This window comes from Puma concolor, chromosome E4 (assembly GCF_028749965.1).
Source record: "Puma concolor isolate L17-30 chromosome E4, mPumCon1.1.hap2, whole genome shotgun sequence".
NCBI classification, from domain to species: Eukaryota; Metazoa; Chordata; class Mammalia; order Carnivora; family Felidae; genus Puma; species Puma concolor.
The window spans coordinates 25,373,789-25,391,456 of NC_141683.1; the positions used below are offsets into that span (position 1 = coordinate 25,373,789).

The 17,668-nt window shown below is 51.4% G+C and overlaps 1 protein-coding gene across 6 annotated transcripts in view; it reads right to left on the reverse strand.

Moving 5' to 3' along the window:
• Nucleotides 1-745: 745 nt before the first annotated feature.
• SRGAP2 (SLIT-ROBO Rho GTPase activating protein 2) overlaps nucleotides 746-17,668 on the reverse strand; it is a 235,426-nt gene continuing 218,503 nt past the window's right edge. For 2 of the 6 annotated variants that reach the window (XM_086693631.1, XM_025921149.2), the window contains exons 19-24: nucleotides 14,083-14,162; nucleotides 11,707-11,887; nucleotides 10,063-10,209; nucleotides 6,779-6,817; nucleotides 6,240-6,564; nucleotides 746-4,144 (exon numbers count right to left, since the gene is read on the reverse strand). In XM_086693631.1, the coding sequence (XP_086549757.1) occupies nucleotides 3,761-4,144; nucleotides 6,240-6,564; nucleotides 6,779-6,817; nucleotides 10,063-10,209; nucleotides 11,707-11,887; nucleotides 14,083-14,162 (1,156 nt within the window). In that variant the 3' untranslated portion in view covers nucleotides 746-3,760. Of the gene's footprint in view, nucleotides 4,145-5,497; nucleotides 5,593-6,239; nucleotides 6,565-6,778; nucleotides 6,818-10,062; nucleotides 10,210-11,706; nucleotides 11,888-14,082; nucleotides 14,163-17,668 lie in introns of all 6 variants that reach the window. The other 4 variants (XM_025921150.2, XM_025921151.2, XM_086693632.1 and 1 more) reach the window with 3 other exon arrangements.

Below are 17,668 nucleotides of genomic sequence, written 5' to 3' on the forward strand. Positions count from 1 at the left end.
GGGCATCCCCTTGGATGAGAGATTTGCTCCCTCCCCAGGGGCTTCTGGTATTGGATTAAGTCCAATAAAAATAAGTGTGGGCCCTAGGATGCATTTTAAATTGTTACCTTTGAATAACTTCACCCTTGAGCTGATATCTGCTAGAATCAGAATCTACAGGGGAGAAAGCTTTTCCAGAATGCCCCCACCCCTGTGCTCAACACCAGCAGCACAAGCATGTGGGTCGGGTCTTCTCCCAGAGGCAGGGGGCATCCAGGGTCAGAATGATTCAGGGCTTTGCTCGGGGAAGAAATACAACAACCTTCAGTCACTCTTGGTTGTGGCTGGCAAAACCCGCAAGCCACCTGACAGGCCTGACAGGCCCCGCTCCTCCAAGTGGGGAAACCTGACCAGCGATAGAATGGAGAACCGTCCTCACTGAAACCAGGGTAGGTGGATTCTGGGGAGGAAATGGTTCTCATGGCAACAGACTGCGCTGTGATGAGCTGGGAGGCTTTCTACAAAACTTCTTAGGGCTAAATGGAAAGGCTGGGTGGGGTGGGGACGGCAGGGCGGGAATCCACATTCTAGATGCACCTGGCTGTGCTTGCTGGGAGGGAGAAGATGGTTGGCTCCCGAGCTCACGCATTTCTCCTGTTGCCAGGCAGGGCTCTGTCAGCACAGACGAATCAAATTCCCTCCTGGGCAGCTGGACTCCTGGATTGGAGATTTCAGGGAGGGGAGAAGGGATACGAACGGCAGCCTCGAAACCTAAAAACGTGTTTTATTTCGAAGTTGTGCTTTGGATTTTCCCCAATCCAACATCTGTTGAGTGACAGTCTCAGGTTCACACAAAGCATCTCCAAGCATACATACAATATTCCAGTTATCAACACTATTGTAAAGAATATGCCATCTTACACAAACGTGACATACAAGTCAGACGCCACAACATTGCAATTCCCTGGAAGATCTAAGCTTCCCTTATGCACGTGAAGTACACACACGCTGGCCCTTCCAGTGGTCTGTTCGTCCTGTTGCTGGCTTCATCTCTCCTCATCTCCTTGGGGAGAAACCAGGGCGCCCTGAGGAGGTTGGCTGAGACCAGTGTTTCCAGTTTCCAGGCTGCTGGCGGCAAACTCCTCTCTTTTCCAAATTGGGATGCTGGTGGCCCCACCCCACCTCTGTTCCCCAAAGACTGACCCATCAGAGTCCACACCAAGAGAAGGATCCATGCCTCAAGGGGCAGAGTGGGGCTCTCTGAAGCATCATGCTGGTTTAGGCAAGCAGATCGGAGGAAGACTGGTCTCCCTAGGCCCTGGATGGCCAGCTCCTTTTGGCTTCTCGGTGTAAACATCACAGTGTACAACCTCAATTCCAGTTGATCGCAAGGAGCTCTGCCGAGGACGTTCCTTCCGTGGGTTCCTAGTCCCCTGGACAGGTCCATCTCACAGGTGTCAGGAGCACCAGAGAGGGGAGGACAACTTGGCTCCCAGAGCTGGGGGTCGTAGGTGGCCACTCACACACCGTCTAGTTCATGATGCAGATCAGATGGACACTGACCAAGGGGATGGTGGACACAAGTCATGTCCGAGGGCTGCAAGAGAAATCAGGCAGGAACAACAGAACAGGCCCAAAGCTTTGCCATTAAGAAAGCTTCGCTCTTCCTTTCTCAGACAGGGGTGTGCTGGAGGGAGGGGGAAAGGGCAGGTATGGGTACCGATTCTGATCAGTTGGATCAAAAAGGAATGTAAAGTGAAGGGTGGGGGTTCCATGCTCATCAAGGAAACAGATCCTTGCTTTCTATGGAAGCCCCTGTTGGCTTAAGACCTGCGTGAGTCCAGGTGATAGGCGAGGACAGGCCACGAAACCCAGCAACGAAACCCAAGAATGCAGAGGACCGTGGGTTACCTCTCACAGACTGACTCGCTTTACTCAAGGAGCTCTTCATTTCTCCTTTCTAGCTCTTGGGATAGTTTTCCTGGGGTTGCAGGTTATCTCTCCAATAATTAGCGATTTCCCACAAAGCTCTCCTTCACACAGAATGAGGAAAATCCTACCACTTCCTGCACCACCAACTGCCAACTTCAAAATGTTGGTCCAAAAAGAATCTTCTAGGCTAAACATAAGGAAACTCAGATTTTCCTATCTGAATGGCAACCCACCACCTCTCCTGACCTATGGAAAATAAGGCTAAAAGTGTGGCTTTAAAAGCAGAAAACAGAGAAGAGGAATGAGCTTTAGCTTTAGCTCAAGTATCTGTCTGAGACTCATGAACCTGGGTGTGACTGTCCTCAGCCCTGGTACTGCTAGGAGAGCGTGAAGCTAGGGGGGCCAGAACCGGGGGCACCAGGTTTGGAGACCAGATTAAAGTATGCAAGGATAGATACCATTTCTGCTTTTTGGAGAAGAACCAGAAGAAAGGCCAAAGGAAGGCCAACATACTCAGCATCAATTATCTATTTTGTTAGATTCCAGCCTCGGGAAGACCTTAGAGCCCATGGGGCCAAAGCTCTCTTGGTTGTCTTTATTTGGATAAAAGAAAACAGGTTTTAAGGAGTAATGTCTCTCTTTAATCTAACCAGGGCTCTCCAAGCCCTTGTTGGTCCCTGAAGAGAGATCTTGTAGAATAACCAAACTGGGGGGCGGGGTGGGGGGGAGGAGAACTTAGGATATGTTTTCGTTCAGGAACAATTTGGGGGCTAGCAAAGCCGATTTTAATTTTTGAATAGGATCATGAATTTTGTCTTAAGTGTCCAAAGTAAGTGTGAGGAAGAAGGGCCCATTTCTCACCTTTTCCAAACCTGCCTTAAACACAATAACTCTCTCAAAAGACTCTTTACCCTAAAAGATATCAGCTATAAAACTGTATTATACAGGAAAATGTCTTAAATGGAAAATGGTCCATCAGAGACAAATACAGGAACTCGAGAAATGTCTATACATTCAGAAAAACTTTAGAAGTTCTATAAAAAGATTGGGCTGTATTTCTAGAGGATGGAGGAGAGCAAAAGCAAACACCAATGACCAATTCACACCAATCGAGTGAAGACAGAGAGAAAGCCCCAACCCCAAACAGATTACAGGATCGGGTCTCATCCTGCTCAGTTTTTTATGATGGAGAGATTTCAAAGGCTAGGTTCTCTGGCCCAGACAGAACAAGATTTGTAACGGAAACAGAGACCCCTGGTGGCTGTTGTGTGAACTGCCACAATAACTTACAAAGAGACTGGTCTAGACCAGGAGAGGGCTACACATGCCAGAGACTAGAAAAACGTGTGTTGTGGTGTGTGTGTGTGTGTGTGTGTGTGTGTGTGTGTGTGTGTGTGTGTGTAAAACGAAGAATGGACTATATATGGTTCTCTATAATCAGTACCCAAAACAAGATGCCACTGAGAGCTGGCTGTCGGTAGCCAACCATCTGGTCAGGCATCCCCTGTGTCTAAGGGGACAGAGACTTGAGCCCGTGTCCTCATGACTCGCCTTGCCAGATTTCACAGTGACCTGATAATGGAAAACTCTAACTCTGGCTAACCTAAGAACAGTATGTACTGCAGCTGGCTGGATTACGACAACGGGGGGAAGCAGAGGGCGGTGGGAAGGGCAGGGCGGGGTGGTAACGAGGGCTTCATTCTCAAGGTTTTGGGTGACGGGAAGGCTAATTCCTGCAAGAACAACTTAGAATCTAATTTTCAACTGAAGTCCCCAAGCTAGTTAAATAGGAAGATTTTTAATAATAGTCCCTCCAGTCCCTTTGTCTAGAACAATTAAATTACATCCTTCAGACAGTACAAGACTTGTCAGTGGACTGTGAGGAAGATGATGAGTTGACACCAGGGCTAGTGGCATTTGTTTTGGGGAAGACAGTGGGCTTGGGTCGCGTGGCTGGCGGCTTGACTGGGGCGGCCATCTTGATAGACTTGACGGGCCGGAAGGCGCAGGCGATGTCCCCAGCAGTACTGGCACTGCGCTGGAAGGCGGGCTCAGGGTCCTTGAGGAGCTGGGTGTGCAGGGGACTGGAGGGCTCCGATGTGGGGGCCACCACTGGGGAGGTTTTGAGGGGCTCCAAGGTGTCCAGAACCACATCGGGGGTGTGCTTGACACTGCTCTGCCGCTCTAGCTCCCGCAGCTCATTCAGGGCAGAGTTCATAGTTGCCTCAATATCCTGCAAAATAGGAAAAAGGAGGAGGTGAGGCACATGTCGGGAGAAGTCCCCAGGAATCCTATTTCAACGGCACAGGCCAAATCACGAAGAAAGCAACTGGAGGGAGATGTCCAGGTTATTTCACTTGGCCAAAATCCTCGAACACACCGATGCTCAGAATGTTGGGGTAGGAGAAAAAAGGGATTTTCATTATCATGACATTTTTTTTCCCCCTTTAGAAAAGAATGGCGGAGATGTTATTTTAAATAGAGTCCTCAAGTTTTAGAGATATGGCACTGAAATACTTCTGGGCGAAATGACAGGTGATCCAGAGGGAAGGGGAAAGACAGATGAACTAAGAGTGGCCAGGAGTTTGGTCATGGTTACAAGGGATTTGCTACCCAATTCTCTCCACTTTTGTATATATTTGAAACTGTGCATAATTAACGACTTTTTACAAAGTGGGAGGGATGAAGTATGATATTTGTTTTCTTGGACTTCAAAGCCAAAAGTTAAGAAGGGCCAAGGGCTTTAGAAAGGTACCCTGGCCTTGAAGATTCATCAGGACACCTCCCTGTGCCCTACCCCACCCCACTGGAGTGCCCAACTTGAGGAAGCCATTTCCTTCGACCCGTCACCATGAGAGGGGACCAAAGAGTGACCAGGAGGGGAAGCCAGAGCCCACGCAGGTGAATTACCTCCAGCAAGTCACAGCGGAACACCCCAGATCTCAGGAAATAATAGAACCAAAGATCCTTTGTCCACAGCCAGCTGCCCCTCGGGGAGACCTCCCAGCTCCCTCCCCGCTCCTAACCTCTCCACACACTGTGTCTGGAATCCCAGACCGCCACAGGGTTCCCCCCTGGAATCAGGCTCACATCGAAAGATGACATGTTCCAAGCAAAGGCCCTGGTTAAGGCGTCTTGACCCTAGGGGCGATCTGTGCTTTCTGTTGACAGTAATTCAATTTCACTCATCCCTCTGATGTTCTCAAACCTTCAAAATGCTCAGGAAGAACTCCACCATCTCCCTCCTCAGTCCTGCTTTATAGCTAGAGTCTGCACCAGCTGTGCACCTATTCTAACATTCCTATTAGCACCTGGCTCAGGAGGCAGCTGGGAGGATTCCCACGGTGCAAGGCAGATCGCGGCCAAGAGCTGAAGTAGAGGCACAGAAACAGAGGGCTAGCAAAGCAAGAAATCTGAGGCCTGTAGCTTACTACGGTGCTGGCCAGGCACACCTTCCCTAAGCAGAGCATCACAGGTAAGCCAAGAGAGACCATACACAGCCTCTACTGCCCCCTGGAAGATAGGGTGAGGAGAATCTCAACTCAGAGGAAACGTAAAAGGGCAACAGGGAGCCCTCAGCTCCTACCTGGTCTAATGAAAATTATAGAGTTGGGAGAGGCGTCTGAATGAATTGCTTGGAGCGGCCCCGGTAGTCGGATTTTTAGAGGTGGGGCTGGATCGCTAATATTTCACGGAAAACAGAGACTCGTCAGTGTGGTACACACGTGGAAGGAGGGCCCCGTAACCAGGGAGCTCATCTCCACTGCATCGGGAGACGTGGGCCGGAAACCCTTCTGATACCCGAGCCCCCCGCGGCGGAGTGTTTGAAGCCGACAAGACCAGGAGCAGATTGTTGACTGATCGTCTGCCTCCCACTAAGGACCAGAGGTCGGCCTCAGGAAATGGGAGATGGGGGTGGGAAGGGTGATAAAAAAATTACGGCCAGAACTACGTCTGAGCCTCAACACTTGGGCAGCTTCACAAAGCCTACCAGGCTCTCAAGACCCGAAATTTGGGCAGGGTGGCCTCTATCAAAATATTCTCTAACTATTCACTTTAAAAAGTACAACACTCTTGCAAATAGCCTGTGCATGACAAGAAGTCTGAATTCTTTTATTCTGCTTGAAATCTTCTTCTTGGGGAGAGAGAGAGACAGACAAACTGCTTCGAAAGCTGCCTTTTCGGGCCCAGATGTCCAGTAGCCTCTGAACTCTGTGGGTGATGGATGAACTCCACTGTTTCAAGGCCCGTCGTAACGGATGCGGGCTCATGAAGCAGTAGTGACAAGCGTGGGCAAACCAGCAGCGTGTCCAGGTGCCCCCAGTTACCTGTGCAATGACCTCAGGGTCCACAGGCCGATGGTTATTGAAGCTCTTTGACCTTCCTGCTGTCACCGTTTTCCGGATCTGTGGACTGTCCAGCCGATTCTTCAGGGACGAATGGCGGCTGATGGAGTTGAGGCTCCCATGCCCACTGATGGAACACTTATCTGGCCCTTCCTTGGGGAGACTCTGGCTCATGATGGGCTGGGAAGATGGGCGGCAGCCAGCCCCCACCCCCGGGGAGGCAGAGTCAGTCAGGGAACTGCTCAGCCCATGGCTGTCGCTCCGAAATGTTTTCCGGATGCTCCCAGATTCTGGCCGCTTCCTTTGCCTTCAATCACAAACAGAAAGGGCGGTGTGATCGGGGAGCCCTGGCCCTGAGAAAGCTGGGACGGGTGAGAGAGGGCCGATGTTGGCACCCGGGGACTTCTGGAAGGAGAGGGACACGCAGCATGTTGTCTCCTTGGCTTCACCTTCCCTTGCTCGTTCTGTGTCTCTGTTCCCCTGCCACCCCCAACCTGGGCAAAGGAGAAACGGATACTTACTTGGAGGCCGTGGGCTTTGAGTTCTCGAGATGTAAGGTGCTGCCAGGAAAAATGTCTGATTAAGTGAAAGTTTCTAATGGGAGACAGATTCACAGAAAGGCCCCCTCCATTACCTGCTTTGAACAGAGACCTAAGGCCCCGGTAGGAGAGAAAGTCTCGCCATCACCAAGAAGGCAAGAGGAGAGTTGATTTTTCCAAATTCTAGCATGTTTCTTAGTCCAACGACAAGACTGTAATCATTTTGGCCTCTGGCAAGTGGTTGTCGTTGCTTCTCGTGCAGACAGGGAACAGAATATTTTTCAAGAGGCTTCAGTGCTGAGGAGTTAGGGCCAAGTTTGTGCTTTTCCTCAGGGTGGAAATACATCTCCGTGACCCTGAGTCACCCAGCCCTGGGCTGAACCCTGGCTCTCGGCCGATTCCCTTCAGACCACGCAGACTCTCAAAGAAGACAGCCTGGCAGAGTCCTAAGAGCACGGGTGTTGCCTACTGCTGAATAATTTCATTTGTTCTTGGAATCAGATTCTTGAGGACCTAACTTAGGAAGCAATACAACTTCGGGTTTGGGATGGCAGCTGGGCAGCTCTGATCTTGAATCCACTAAGGGCAACGGAGGCTGAGGCAGGAGAGGAGATGGAAGAAGGGAAGGGAAGGTCCTGAGGCTAAAGGGCTCGTCTGTGTGGCCGAGCCGGTGTTCTAAGCCCGTCCTGGTCCTGCCCACTGGTCAGGTCTTTTCTATCGGGGTTTGGTGTGGAAGCTGGCATATGGGAGCCACTCCATGAAGCTGCCGGCTCAAGCAGTTTTAGCCTTGGGTATCAGCCACTCTGGAGCAGAAAAAGGATGTTCTGGGAGTCTTATGAGGCTCAGCTGAAACGACTCTTCCTCTGCAAAGTCTCCTCCCACGACCCCACCTCCAACAGCAGGCAGAAGCAATCACTCCCTCCTTTGTTACCTCAGAGCTTTGATGGCACTGCCTTTTTAGCTACCTGTGTGTATGGTATTTACCTTGCCAGACTGAGCGCCGAGGCCAGGCACTGTCTTATTCATCTCTGAACAACCAGCACGGATGCTTGGCACAACAGTAGCCGCTCACTAAACGTGTGGAATTAAATTGAATGCCTCACCCGAGTAACTCTTTGCTGATTTCCTTTTTCCACTTGAGGGTGGCTGACTCACAAAGCTCAAACTGCTGAGGAGGCAGATTGTGGACTGGCTGGTGTGTGCCAGGTCCCTCACCGGGCCCCGGGGACACGAGGAGAGGAAGGCAGATTTCCTGGTTTCAAGATGCTCAGGCTGGTGGGGGATCTGAGCACATTTCGGGCCATGAGAGATACTCGGACTGCTGTGGGAATACAGACTAAGGGCATCTGACTCAGCCCTGAGGACCTCGGGGTTGTCAGAGGGCTTCCCCGGAGAAGTAAAATCTTCAGACTACGTCCTGAAGGGAGAGGGGGAGATGATCGGGTGAGGAGGCAGCAGATGTGAAGGTCCGGGGGTGCGAGAGAACTCGGGGCCCTTGGAAGGAGTGACGTATGGGGCAGGAAGTGAGGCTGGAAGGGCAGAGTCACTGCTAAGGGCAAGACACGCCCGGGAGCCGCCACTCAGCCACCGACCAGCGACCAGCGGGTGTCCCGGTCGGCCATGTCCTCTGAGCACCCCATCCTGACATGGCCAAGTAAGCAGTTCAAAGGGAACCGCCTGACTTTCCACCAGGCGTTCATCTTCTGACTGTTTCGGCTCATATCTTCTACAATTTCTTTGTACAAATGGCATCAAATACGTGATGGCTTAGAAACATGTACCTAACTAATTATTTAACTCTCCCTCCACCAACCCTGCCTTGGTTTGTGGGCTAATTACAGGCTTACAACCTTATGATTACAGGCTTATAATTAACATAGACTTGTAAATAAAGAAAAAAAAATGTGATGAGCCCACAGTTACTTTTTACTAGCTTGCCCTCCCAGCAGGGCACCACTTGCTGGAGGGAAATAGATAAAATCCTCAATCCTTTTTACTGGTCTGACTTAAATCATACCTACCCTCCGTGAGCTGAATCAGCGACTTCACTAACTGGAGGGCGAAAGAGATGGAAAAGAGACACGTGCCCCAACCACGCCCCCTGCTACCGTCTGGTTGGAAAAAAGCCAAGAGATCGGGGCGACCTGGTGCGGTTTAAAAACAACAAGCATCTTTTATTCTCCTTCCAGTTTCAGTGTCCAGAGGCTACGGTGAACAGGTTTTCAATGTGCAGATCATTTCATTCCTCCAAAGCCAGAGGGGAATAAAAACTGTACATCATCTGCAATCCACATTCATCAGGAACACCCTGGGGCGCGTCATCCCGCTGGCACGGGGCCAAGTTTCAGGGTCTGGCGGAAAGAGGTCTGTAGGCTTTGGGACTTGGTGTCTGGCCCCTTGAGATGAGATTAGTTCTCCAATAACCTGAATGTCTCTAGGGGAGGCAGCAGCACACAGGCGTGGAATCCCTCCAGCCGGCCAGATCGGGTGTGGGCGGAGTGAAAACCCTTGGGATGCTGCTCACAGCCACAATGAAAGCTGGGGGGGCAGAGTTAAGAGCCTGCCGGACAGGAATGGGAATCTGCAAAGGGACTGATAGGGGAGGATGACACAGGGCTAAAGCAACAGGGAAAACATGGACAATTCCTTCCACTGGTATGAAGGGGCAGAAGGGAGCTGGGGGGTTAGGCAATGAATAAAGAGCTCAGGACGAAGCTTTCCTTGGGGGGCAGAGTGGCCTCCTTTCCTCCACAGGGTGAATGCAGGACACGGTGAGAGACACATGGTATCTACATAAACCCCTCTGGGGTCACGTGAGCCTAGTGGAAGACACACAGGATGTTGGCTCTTTGGACAGACAAGGGCCAGGAAGACGTCAAAGACTATTATTTGAGCAAGAATCGGAAAAGAGAAGGCACCTCCGAGAAACAGTCCAAAACCAAGTTGCAGAATGTGACCAAAGCTTTGGCCAGGTTTTAGTGGTCAGACAGACGGGGAGGCCCGACCCGACAGATGCTGTGGAAACCCAGCGTGGGGCACCCTTCCATAGCACGACAGCAGCCCGCTGGAGCCCGGGACCTGCCCGCAAGGCCCACGGAAGCTTCCTCAGCCCTGTCCGCCTTGCGGCAGCAGTGAGCGCATGCAGAGTGTTAGGCCCAGGGGCTGGGAGCCCTACGCAGCACAGGAATGGAGAGGGGGTGAGGCCGGAGGGGGAGGCTGGGCGTTGCAGGGCATTCAGGGAGCAGAAAATGAAAAGCAGAGCTTACTTGTTGATGTTTGCAAGATAAATATCGGCTACATGACCCCCACTGGGACAGCTGGCCCCCGCTCTGGCTGTCACCTTTTCTTCAGGTGGCTCAGAAATGACCTCAATCTCAGACTTGGGGCTGGACCTCTCCACGACACCGTCCTCGCTGGGGAAGGGGCAGGCAGGCAGGGAGGAGGGGAAAACAACAACAACACAAAAAGCAGTGTTAAATCGGCAAGATGGCCCCCCGACACACACGCGACCCTGCCACAGCTTGGAGGCGGCAGTGACACCAGGCCGGGCTAGCTCTGTGACAGGAGGCAGGGAAACCTAAGGGCCTTAGGAGGGTCACTTAAATAAAAATAAATAATCCCGCCGCGTGGTGCGGGATCCTCAGCTCCGCAGGAAGGCCGGGCTAGGGGACACCTGGATGCGAGGCATCTGCCTTCTACCCCGCTGCTTTTCCGGGCACAGCGGTGCCGGGGCCACCTCCCGGAGGAGGTGGCCAGTCCAGGGTGCGGTTTATCTGCTGAGGTCCCGGGCACTGCCCAGCAAGGACAGGCAGGTCTGCGGTGGCTCTGGAGATGCCGGCGTTGAGGCAGGACACCGCCACACTCTGTCGTAGTGCATCTAGCCCAGCTTAGAGCGTCCAAGCCGGTCCCAGGTCACTCCACAGCTCTCCCGGCCCCTCTGGCTACTGATGACAAAGGAAGCCCCTTCTCCCCCACAATTCATCTTCTCTCGGTCCTGTAGTGAAGCCATAATGCTAAATTTGGGAGGGTCCTGTCCACGCACAGATGGCCACCAGGTTTGCGATGTTATCAACAGAGGGAGGATCTCCCTGCAGAACGAGCCGGGGAGAGGCTGGGAGGGTGCAGACTCATTCAGGATATCAACCTTTAAAAAATAATATTAAGGGAAGGACTAAAAACACTGACAGCATCGCATCCACGGGTAGGGAGGCAGGGGCAGAGGCAGGGAGGCAAGCTTGGGAGGGCCATGGGGTAAAAGCCCTCCTGCCCGGGAGACATTGCTTCAAAGAGTAGGAGCCAACCAAAAGCCCATCCGATGAAGTCTCTCTGGGACCAGTTCACGTTCCCTTTGCTCCCTGACACCCTCTCTCCTCCTCTCCCTGTCTTTCCCCAAGTCAACCCCAGTTAAATGAACTGGCTCCTTTCCACAAGGCTGCTTAAGCTAGATTTCTTCTAGAAAAGGAAAGCATCACTTTCATTTGCAAGTGGAAAAGTGCCATCGTCATCGTCATAGGTGGCCCAACTGGTTGCGGTGAGCAGGGTTGTTTTAAAAAAAAAAAAAAAAAAAAAAAAAAAGAAGTAAAAATGTTTTCCCACTCTGAGCTTTCCAGAACAAAAATGTAAGTGGTCAAACAATCACCCCTCATTATCACTCATCAGGTCTAAATGTGGATGAGCTGAGGGCTGGCAGGTTTCCACAGTGAGTGGGGGTGGGTGAGGAGTGATCTGCAGGGGGAAGAGATGGAAAAAACAATCCTCCACTTAGTCTGTGGCGGGGGGGAGGGGGGGCGTCTTTCAAGGCCGGTATTGGTGCCCCTGGGGGTTGGTCTCCCTCACCCTCCTATGGAGCCAGAAATAAAGTCTCCCACAGAGCAGCCAGGATGCGTGAAGGTGCAGGGGGCCCAACGTACGTGTCTTGGACCACGATGTACTGATGGGGGATGAGTCCGTCGATGCCATTGTGCCGGCCTTCCCACCAGTCATCAGAGGCCCGCTGGTAAAGCAGCAGGGATGCCCCCTTCTTGAAGGACAGCTCTCGGGCTGTCCGGCCCACGTAGTCAAACTTGGCAATGGCCTCGATGGGCTCACACTCTGAGAGGGGCAGAAAAGAAGGAAACACATGTTGTTGAGACCCACAGACTCAGGAAACGGGGCGGAAAACCCCAATTAGCTGAACTCACACTGGCAGGAAGATAGCCCAGCGTGACAAATAAGCCACGGATGATCTATGTATGCGGCAGGGGATTCCCGCATAGACGGTGCGGTGCCATCAGCCTGAAAGCACGTGTGCACCCTTAACTGCCTTTGGTCATGCTGTTCCCCCCCCACCTGGAATCCCTTTCTCTCTCACCTTCCTGATGAAACACACTGAGTCACAATTTAAATGTCAGCATTAAAAAACAAAACAAAACAAAGAATACTTTATTGTCTCAGCAGTTTCTGTGCAACAAGGAACCACATGTACAGGGTGGGAACCTTGTCTTCCTTGTGCAATCTGCCTCCTGGGAAGCTCGTCACGCTGCCCAAGAGGCTGAGCCCCACTCAGGGCAAAGGAGGCCTAGAGTAACTTCTCCGGTGCTTACACAGCTGTTTATGCCAGCCCCGATCACTGAACTTGCCATCCTGTATTTGTAAGCATCATTTCTTTTCTGATCATCAAATAATGCCACTAATTGGAGAACATTTATCATATTGTACTTTAAATACAACAAACTTTATTTATGTTGTCCATTTCCCCAGTGGAACATGAGCTTTTAGTCTCCGTAGGAGAGAATAACTCACCCAATCAACTTTCCAAGGAGCTAAAAATATGGAAATATATTATTGTGGGTAATGCATGGAAAATTTACTTAAAATTAATTTGAAAATTAAAAGGGGGTTCAAATGCAATATTTAGTTTTATTCTGTGTGAGCTTCCAGTCTCCTTGTCTGTTAGAAAGGGATAACAATAGTGCCTTTTTCATGAAGTTGTTACGAAGAGTCAATATATAACAATTTGTAAAAGCACTTAGAGCACTGTCTGGCCTGTAGTAAGAATACGTCCACGCTGGCCATTGTTATTGTTGTCATCATTACCACTATCTGGGCCGAGCCGCAGGGAGAGGTCAGAGAGCAAAAAAGAAACCCCCCTGATCTCAGTCAGGTACTCTGAGTAGTGGACAGAAAGGCTGCTTACAGGCAAGACCACGCCTAGGCAGCAGGATGGTTGGGCCTGCTCCCGGAAGGGCCGGGCTGGATATTTCGCTACTGGAGGCAGACCAGAGAAGGCCTGTCTAAATATCCCAAATCTCAGTTCTGTGCAGCCTTGGGCATATCACTTGACCTCTCTGGCCTTTGCTTTCTCAACTGGAAAACAGCAGCTCTATTTCACTAGGATTAAGAGGTAAGACACACAAAGCTTCTAGCAGGAACAAATTTCCCTAGTTCCCTACAGTCTCCTCCTGTAATGGGGCAGATTATCATATTGATCCATCTGACTTCAGCATCTAAATAAGCAGCCTTCATTTTTTTTTTTTTCTCCTTTAAAAAGCTCCGCAGGCTGTGCCATTTCGTTCTCATGCCCAGAAAATTCTGAGGCCCCTTGTCAGCTGCTGAGACTTCCAAGAGCCCAAGTGGTCCAGAAATGGAGGTGCGGAACTGTTGGAAGGAGGGGAGGCGTGCTGGCCGGACAGACCCTAATCAATCACGGGCGCTGCTGAGGGGCCCACGGTGACAGCTGTGCATTCCACCTCTCGACGCACGCCCGCCAGGCTGCACGGCGCTCGCACGTCTGTACTTTGGAAAGGGTCAATTTTTCCAGTCGGCAGGCGTGAAAGCGTGTGGTTTCTGCATCCTGCTTCCCACTCCCCCTTGGCTTGCTTCTGTTGGGCTCTTGGCACCCAGCTTCTCTCCTCCCCAGGCTCACTGTTTTTTCAAATGAACTCTCCTGATTTTGGTCTCCAGCTACCTGGCAGGAGTCTGGGCTGTGACAGGGGACCAACATCAGGCAGGCGAGACAGGCAGGCGAGACAAGGAGCTAGGAGGTATGCGAGGGGCAGGGAGCTGGGGCGAGAAGCTTGAAAGGCTCTGAAAGGTTTCACCTCTGGTTTAACACAGAGACCATTCTATTTGAGAAGGTAGGCTGTCTCTCCATGAAAGGGAAGGAATGAAAAGGACGGACAGGGGGGCCGCTGCCTGTCTTTGGGGGACTGCTGGGCAGGAAGGTGCATCCGGAGCACAGGCTACGTCAGCTGTTCCTTCGGCTTCCCGCCCGGTGACCCCACTGCCCAGGACGCGGGGCCTCGTACCGTCATCGCTCGTGTGGTGCTCTGCGGTCACATCCTGGGTTGAGTCCTCAGCCGAGGTAGTCTCTCCGTGAGGGCTGTCACTGCAACAGAAGCAACAGTAACGGGGACCTGAGCCCTGGCTGACCAAATTCTTGTCTTCTCCTTCCCGCAGCTTCCCTGGAGCAAGGGCGCAGAAGCTATTTCACGCTCTCTGCATCCTGACCGGACACTACAGACAAGTGTTGATAATGAAACACGAGGCTCCTGAGTTTCTCTAGCCCGGGCCCTGCAGCAAAAACCACTCGACACTGCCTGCGACTCACAATATCTGGAGACAGAGGGAAGCCCTTTTGAATTTATAAAATAAGTCTTTTTGAAAATACACAACAACTCAACTCCTGAAGGGCCATTTCTCTAGGTGAACTAGTCCCTGGAGGGAGCATATGGAAGAAAATACGAGGTTTTTGCATGGGACGCAACAGGAGCTGGAAACCAGCCCTGGCGCTTGGTACCTGTATGACCCTGAGCAAGGGAATGAATCTCTTTAAGCCTCAACCGCCTAATCAATGAATTGAGGATAGTGGTCTGTACACCTCAGTTGTGTGAGGATAAGTGGTCTTCCTTTCCTTCTTTCTCATTTTGCTTATGTCTCTGGGCTTTGTGGTTTGGTCTGTGTACTGGTGAGAGATGGGAGGTGAGTCGGCAGGAGAAGAGTCTGCTGTGGGCTGGACTCTGCGAGAGGGCGGGGCATGGAAGCTGGTCAAGTTCCCAAATAGTTCAGTGAGTCTAAAATCATACAGGACTGAGAATCAAGAATGGCCAGGGAAGTCACTTGGAAAGTTGTTTCTTCTCCTGGTCTTCTGGCTCATGGACATCAGAGTGGATGGGGATGGGTACCAGGAAGTTCTAACTTCCTGAGAAATAGACAAGACCCCTGTTCATTTCTAAAGTTTCTTCCTCTGGCAGTTGGTAGTAACAAGGGAGCCTTTCCAGGCAGTTCTATGGAAGTATCACCACCTTCTCAACCCTACCACCTGGCCTCATGGTTGCTGCTTTTGAGCCTATAGCCTCTCCCTCCACTTAGGATGGGTCTTTCACTCCAGAAAGTCTTTCCCCTCAAAGACCAGGGAACCAGTCTGGAACTCACCCCACATGACACAAGTCAGTTCCAAGGAGGCTCTTCAGACTCCAGAGAACATTCTGGGAGAACATCAACAGGGATTCCTCCTTATCAAAAAATGCGGGCATAAGTTTTCACAGGTTTACTGGGCCTACACACTGTGGGCACTATTTGCTGGGCCTACAAGCCCTCTGATGAGTTTCAGGACATTCTAGAAGCCCTCAGGCACCAGGGGTGCACAGGGCAAAAGCTCAGTTTCCTCCAGAGTTCCAAGTTCATTTATGTGGCCATCCACTAAGGCAGCAGTTCTCAAACGCCAGGGAGTCCTGGATGGGTTGTTAAAAGCAGACTGCTTCACCTCTAGAGTTTCTAATTCTCGAGGGCCAGGCGGAGCTCAGTTGTCTGTATTCCTAACCAGCCCTAAGTGACGTAGGTGCTGTGGGTTCAAGGACTCCTCTTGGAGAACCACTGTTCTAATGTAAAGGCGGGATGATGCTTTTTAAGGTCCCTCCTAGTGCCAAAATCCTACTCTCAGCTCTACACCCACACCTCAGCAACACCTCAAGCCCGCCAGCACCTGCGGTCTGAGGAAGCCCAGCAGGCCAAACAGCAGGTGGTCCTGGGAAACCGGGTTCTAGTTTATGGCTGGAGAGTGTGGTGAAGTGGGATTAGCCTCCCTGCTTCATAGCTTCAGGGAGACCAAGTGCCCGGGGCCCCCTCTTCCTGGCTCTTCTGGTCTCCTGGGTTCTCAGGCTCTGGCACCCCCTTCTGCCACCCCTCCCTCACCTCCTTCATCCATCTGAGCTCACTTCACTGGCACTTCTTCCTGTTCCCAAAGAAGAGGAGAGGCTGGGAGCCTTCTGAGTGGGTGAGTCCAGTCGTCAGATGGTCCTTCTTACCCAAGGTCACCTGCCCTTGATCCTCGCAGGTTTCTGGCCTCCCACCCAGTCTGTGGTAGTAACATACCCTGACTAATCTGGTGGTTTTTCCAGAGGCTGCTAATAAGTGTCGGATGCATGACAAACAGCGGTTGGCCTGGGAGAATGCTTTGGAGAGAACTGGCGGAAGGTGTCCTCCCCTTCTGTGTCCCTGTGAGCCACCCTCGCCATGACTCTGTCTGCTCCGCTGGGCTGGGACTGGGGGAACAGGGCTGAGGGGGGCTCTGTGTCCTGGGATCGGGCCAGAGATATTTGAGAAGTGAGGGCACACTTTGGAAAGAAGATAAAGCAGGCCCTGGGAACACTACTCCACAGTTTCTCAACCCTCATGCAAGAGAGAAACCAACTCTCCAAGTCACATGCACAAAGACAGCTCCTTGGAGCACACCTGAACAACATTCCATGTCCTCACCGACCATCTGTCAGTGACAAAAAGGCTTCTCTCCAAGCTAGGAAGTATAGGTTTCTCCAGCTCGGACCCAGATGCTGGGATCCGCGGGATAGCGGACAAGATTGAACCCGGGCGTGTCAGTGGTATTTCTCTACTCACAGACACGTGAATACCACTTTCTTCACGCCTCAGGCAAAAGGCTCCTTCTGTGGGGATCAGAGAGAAGCATGGACCCACTGGCCTCTAATTAAGTGAACATCCTCTCCTGTCCTCCCCTACCTTACTGGAGAGCAATGGGGCTGCTGAATTGGTTCCAGATGTTGAATTCAGATGGAATCCGAATTGGGCTGGCTCATGCTTTCAGCCCAGGCTGAAGCATGATTCGGGGGAAGAAGGGAGGGGAAGGAGCAGGTAAGGGATGTTAGGGAGCAAACGACAGAGGTGGTTGCCTTTGTGTTTGGTAGGGAAAAAGACATTGTAAGTGGTACCCTGGGTGCAGTGTGGGGTCCTGGACAGTGCCCTGCACTAAGACACAAAACAGCATGGTTAGAATTCCCACCCCTAAGGTGGCCTGAAAGGTTGTCACTGACCTCTCTAGGTTATAGTCACTTTATCTGTAATACGGAAATAGTGATTGGTCAACTGTGTAACACAAGGGTCTAGTAAAGATGAGCCCTAGGGATTCCTTTTATATCTCTGTTCCCAGACTAGGTCATGAAAAACCTTGCCCCACAGGATTTAATCCCGCTTTAGGGTGGAAGTGGGCCTAACCTGCCGAAAATGGAGCTTACCTTACCCCTTTTTCTCCTCACAGATCTCTGCAATCATTCTAAATTATCATTGTTCAAACTCACAGCGAGGAAATTATGCCTCATATCTAAGTTCTTCGCAATAAGGAAGAAAATCTTACTTCTGCGGACCCGGACCCAGGCCTGTCTGCGTCTCTCACCACACACAGCACGGACATGGAGCCTGAGAGGCACTGCTGACTGATGAACAGTTGTTCTAAATACAACTTTACAAACTTTCTCTTCCTGGAGATTATTAACCCTCCTATTATTGTCGCCACTGCTTTCCAGAATGGTTCCTCAAACTCATAAAAAACAGGGAAGTGGCACAAAGTGGCACTCCCTCCACAGGTCGGGTCGAGGTCGGGCA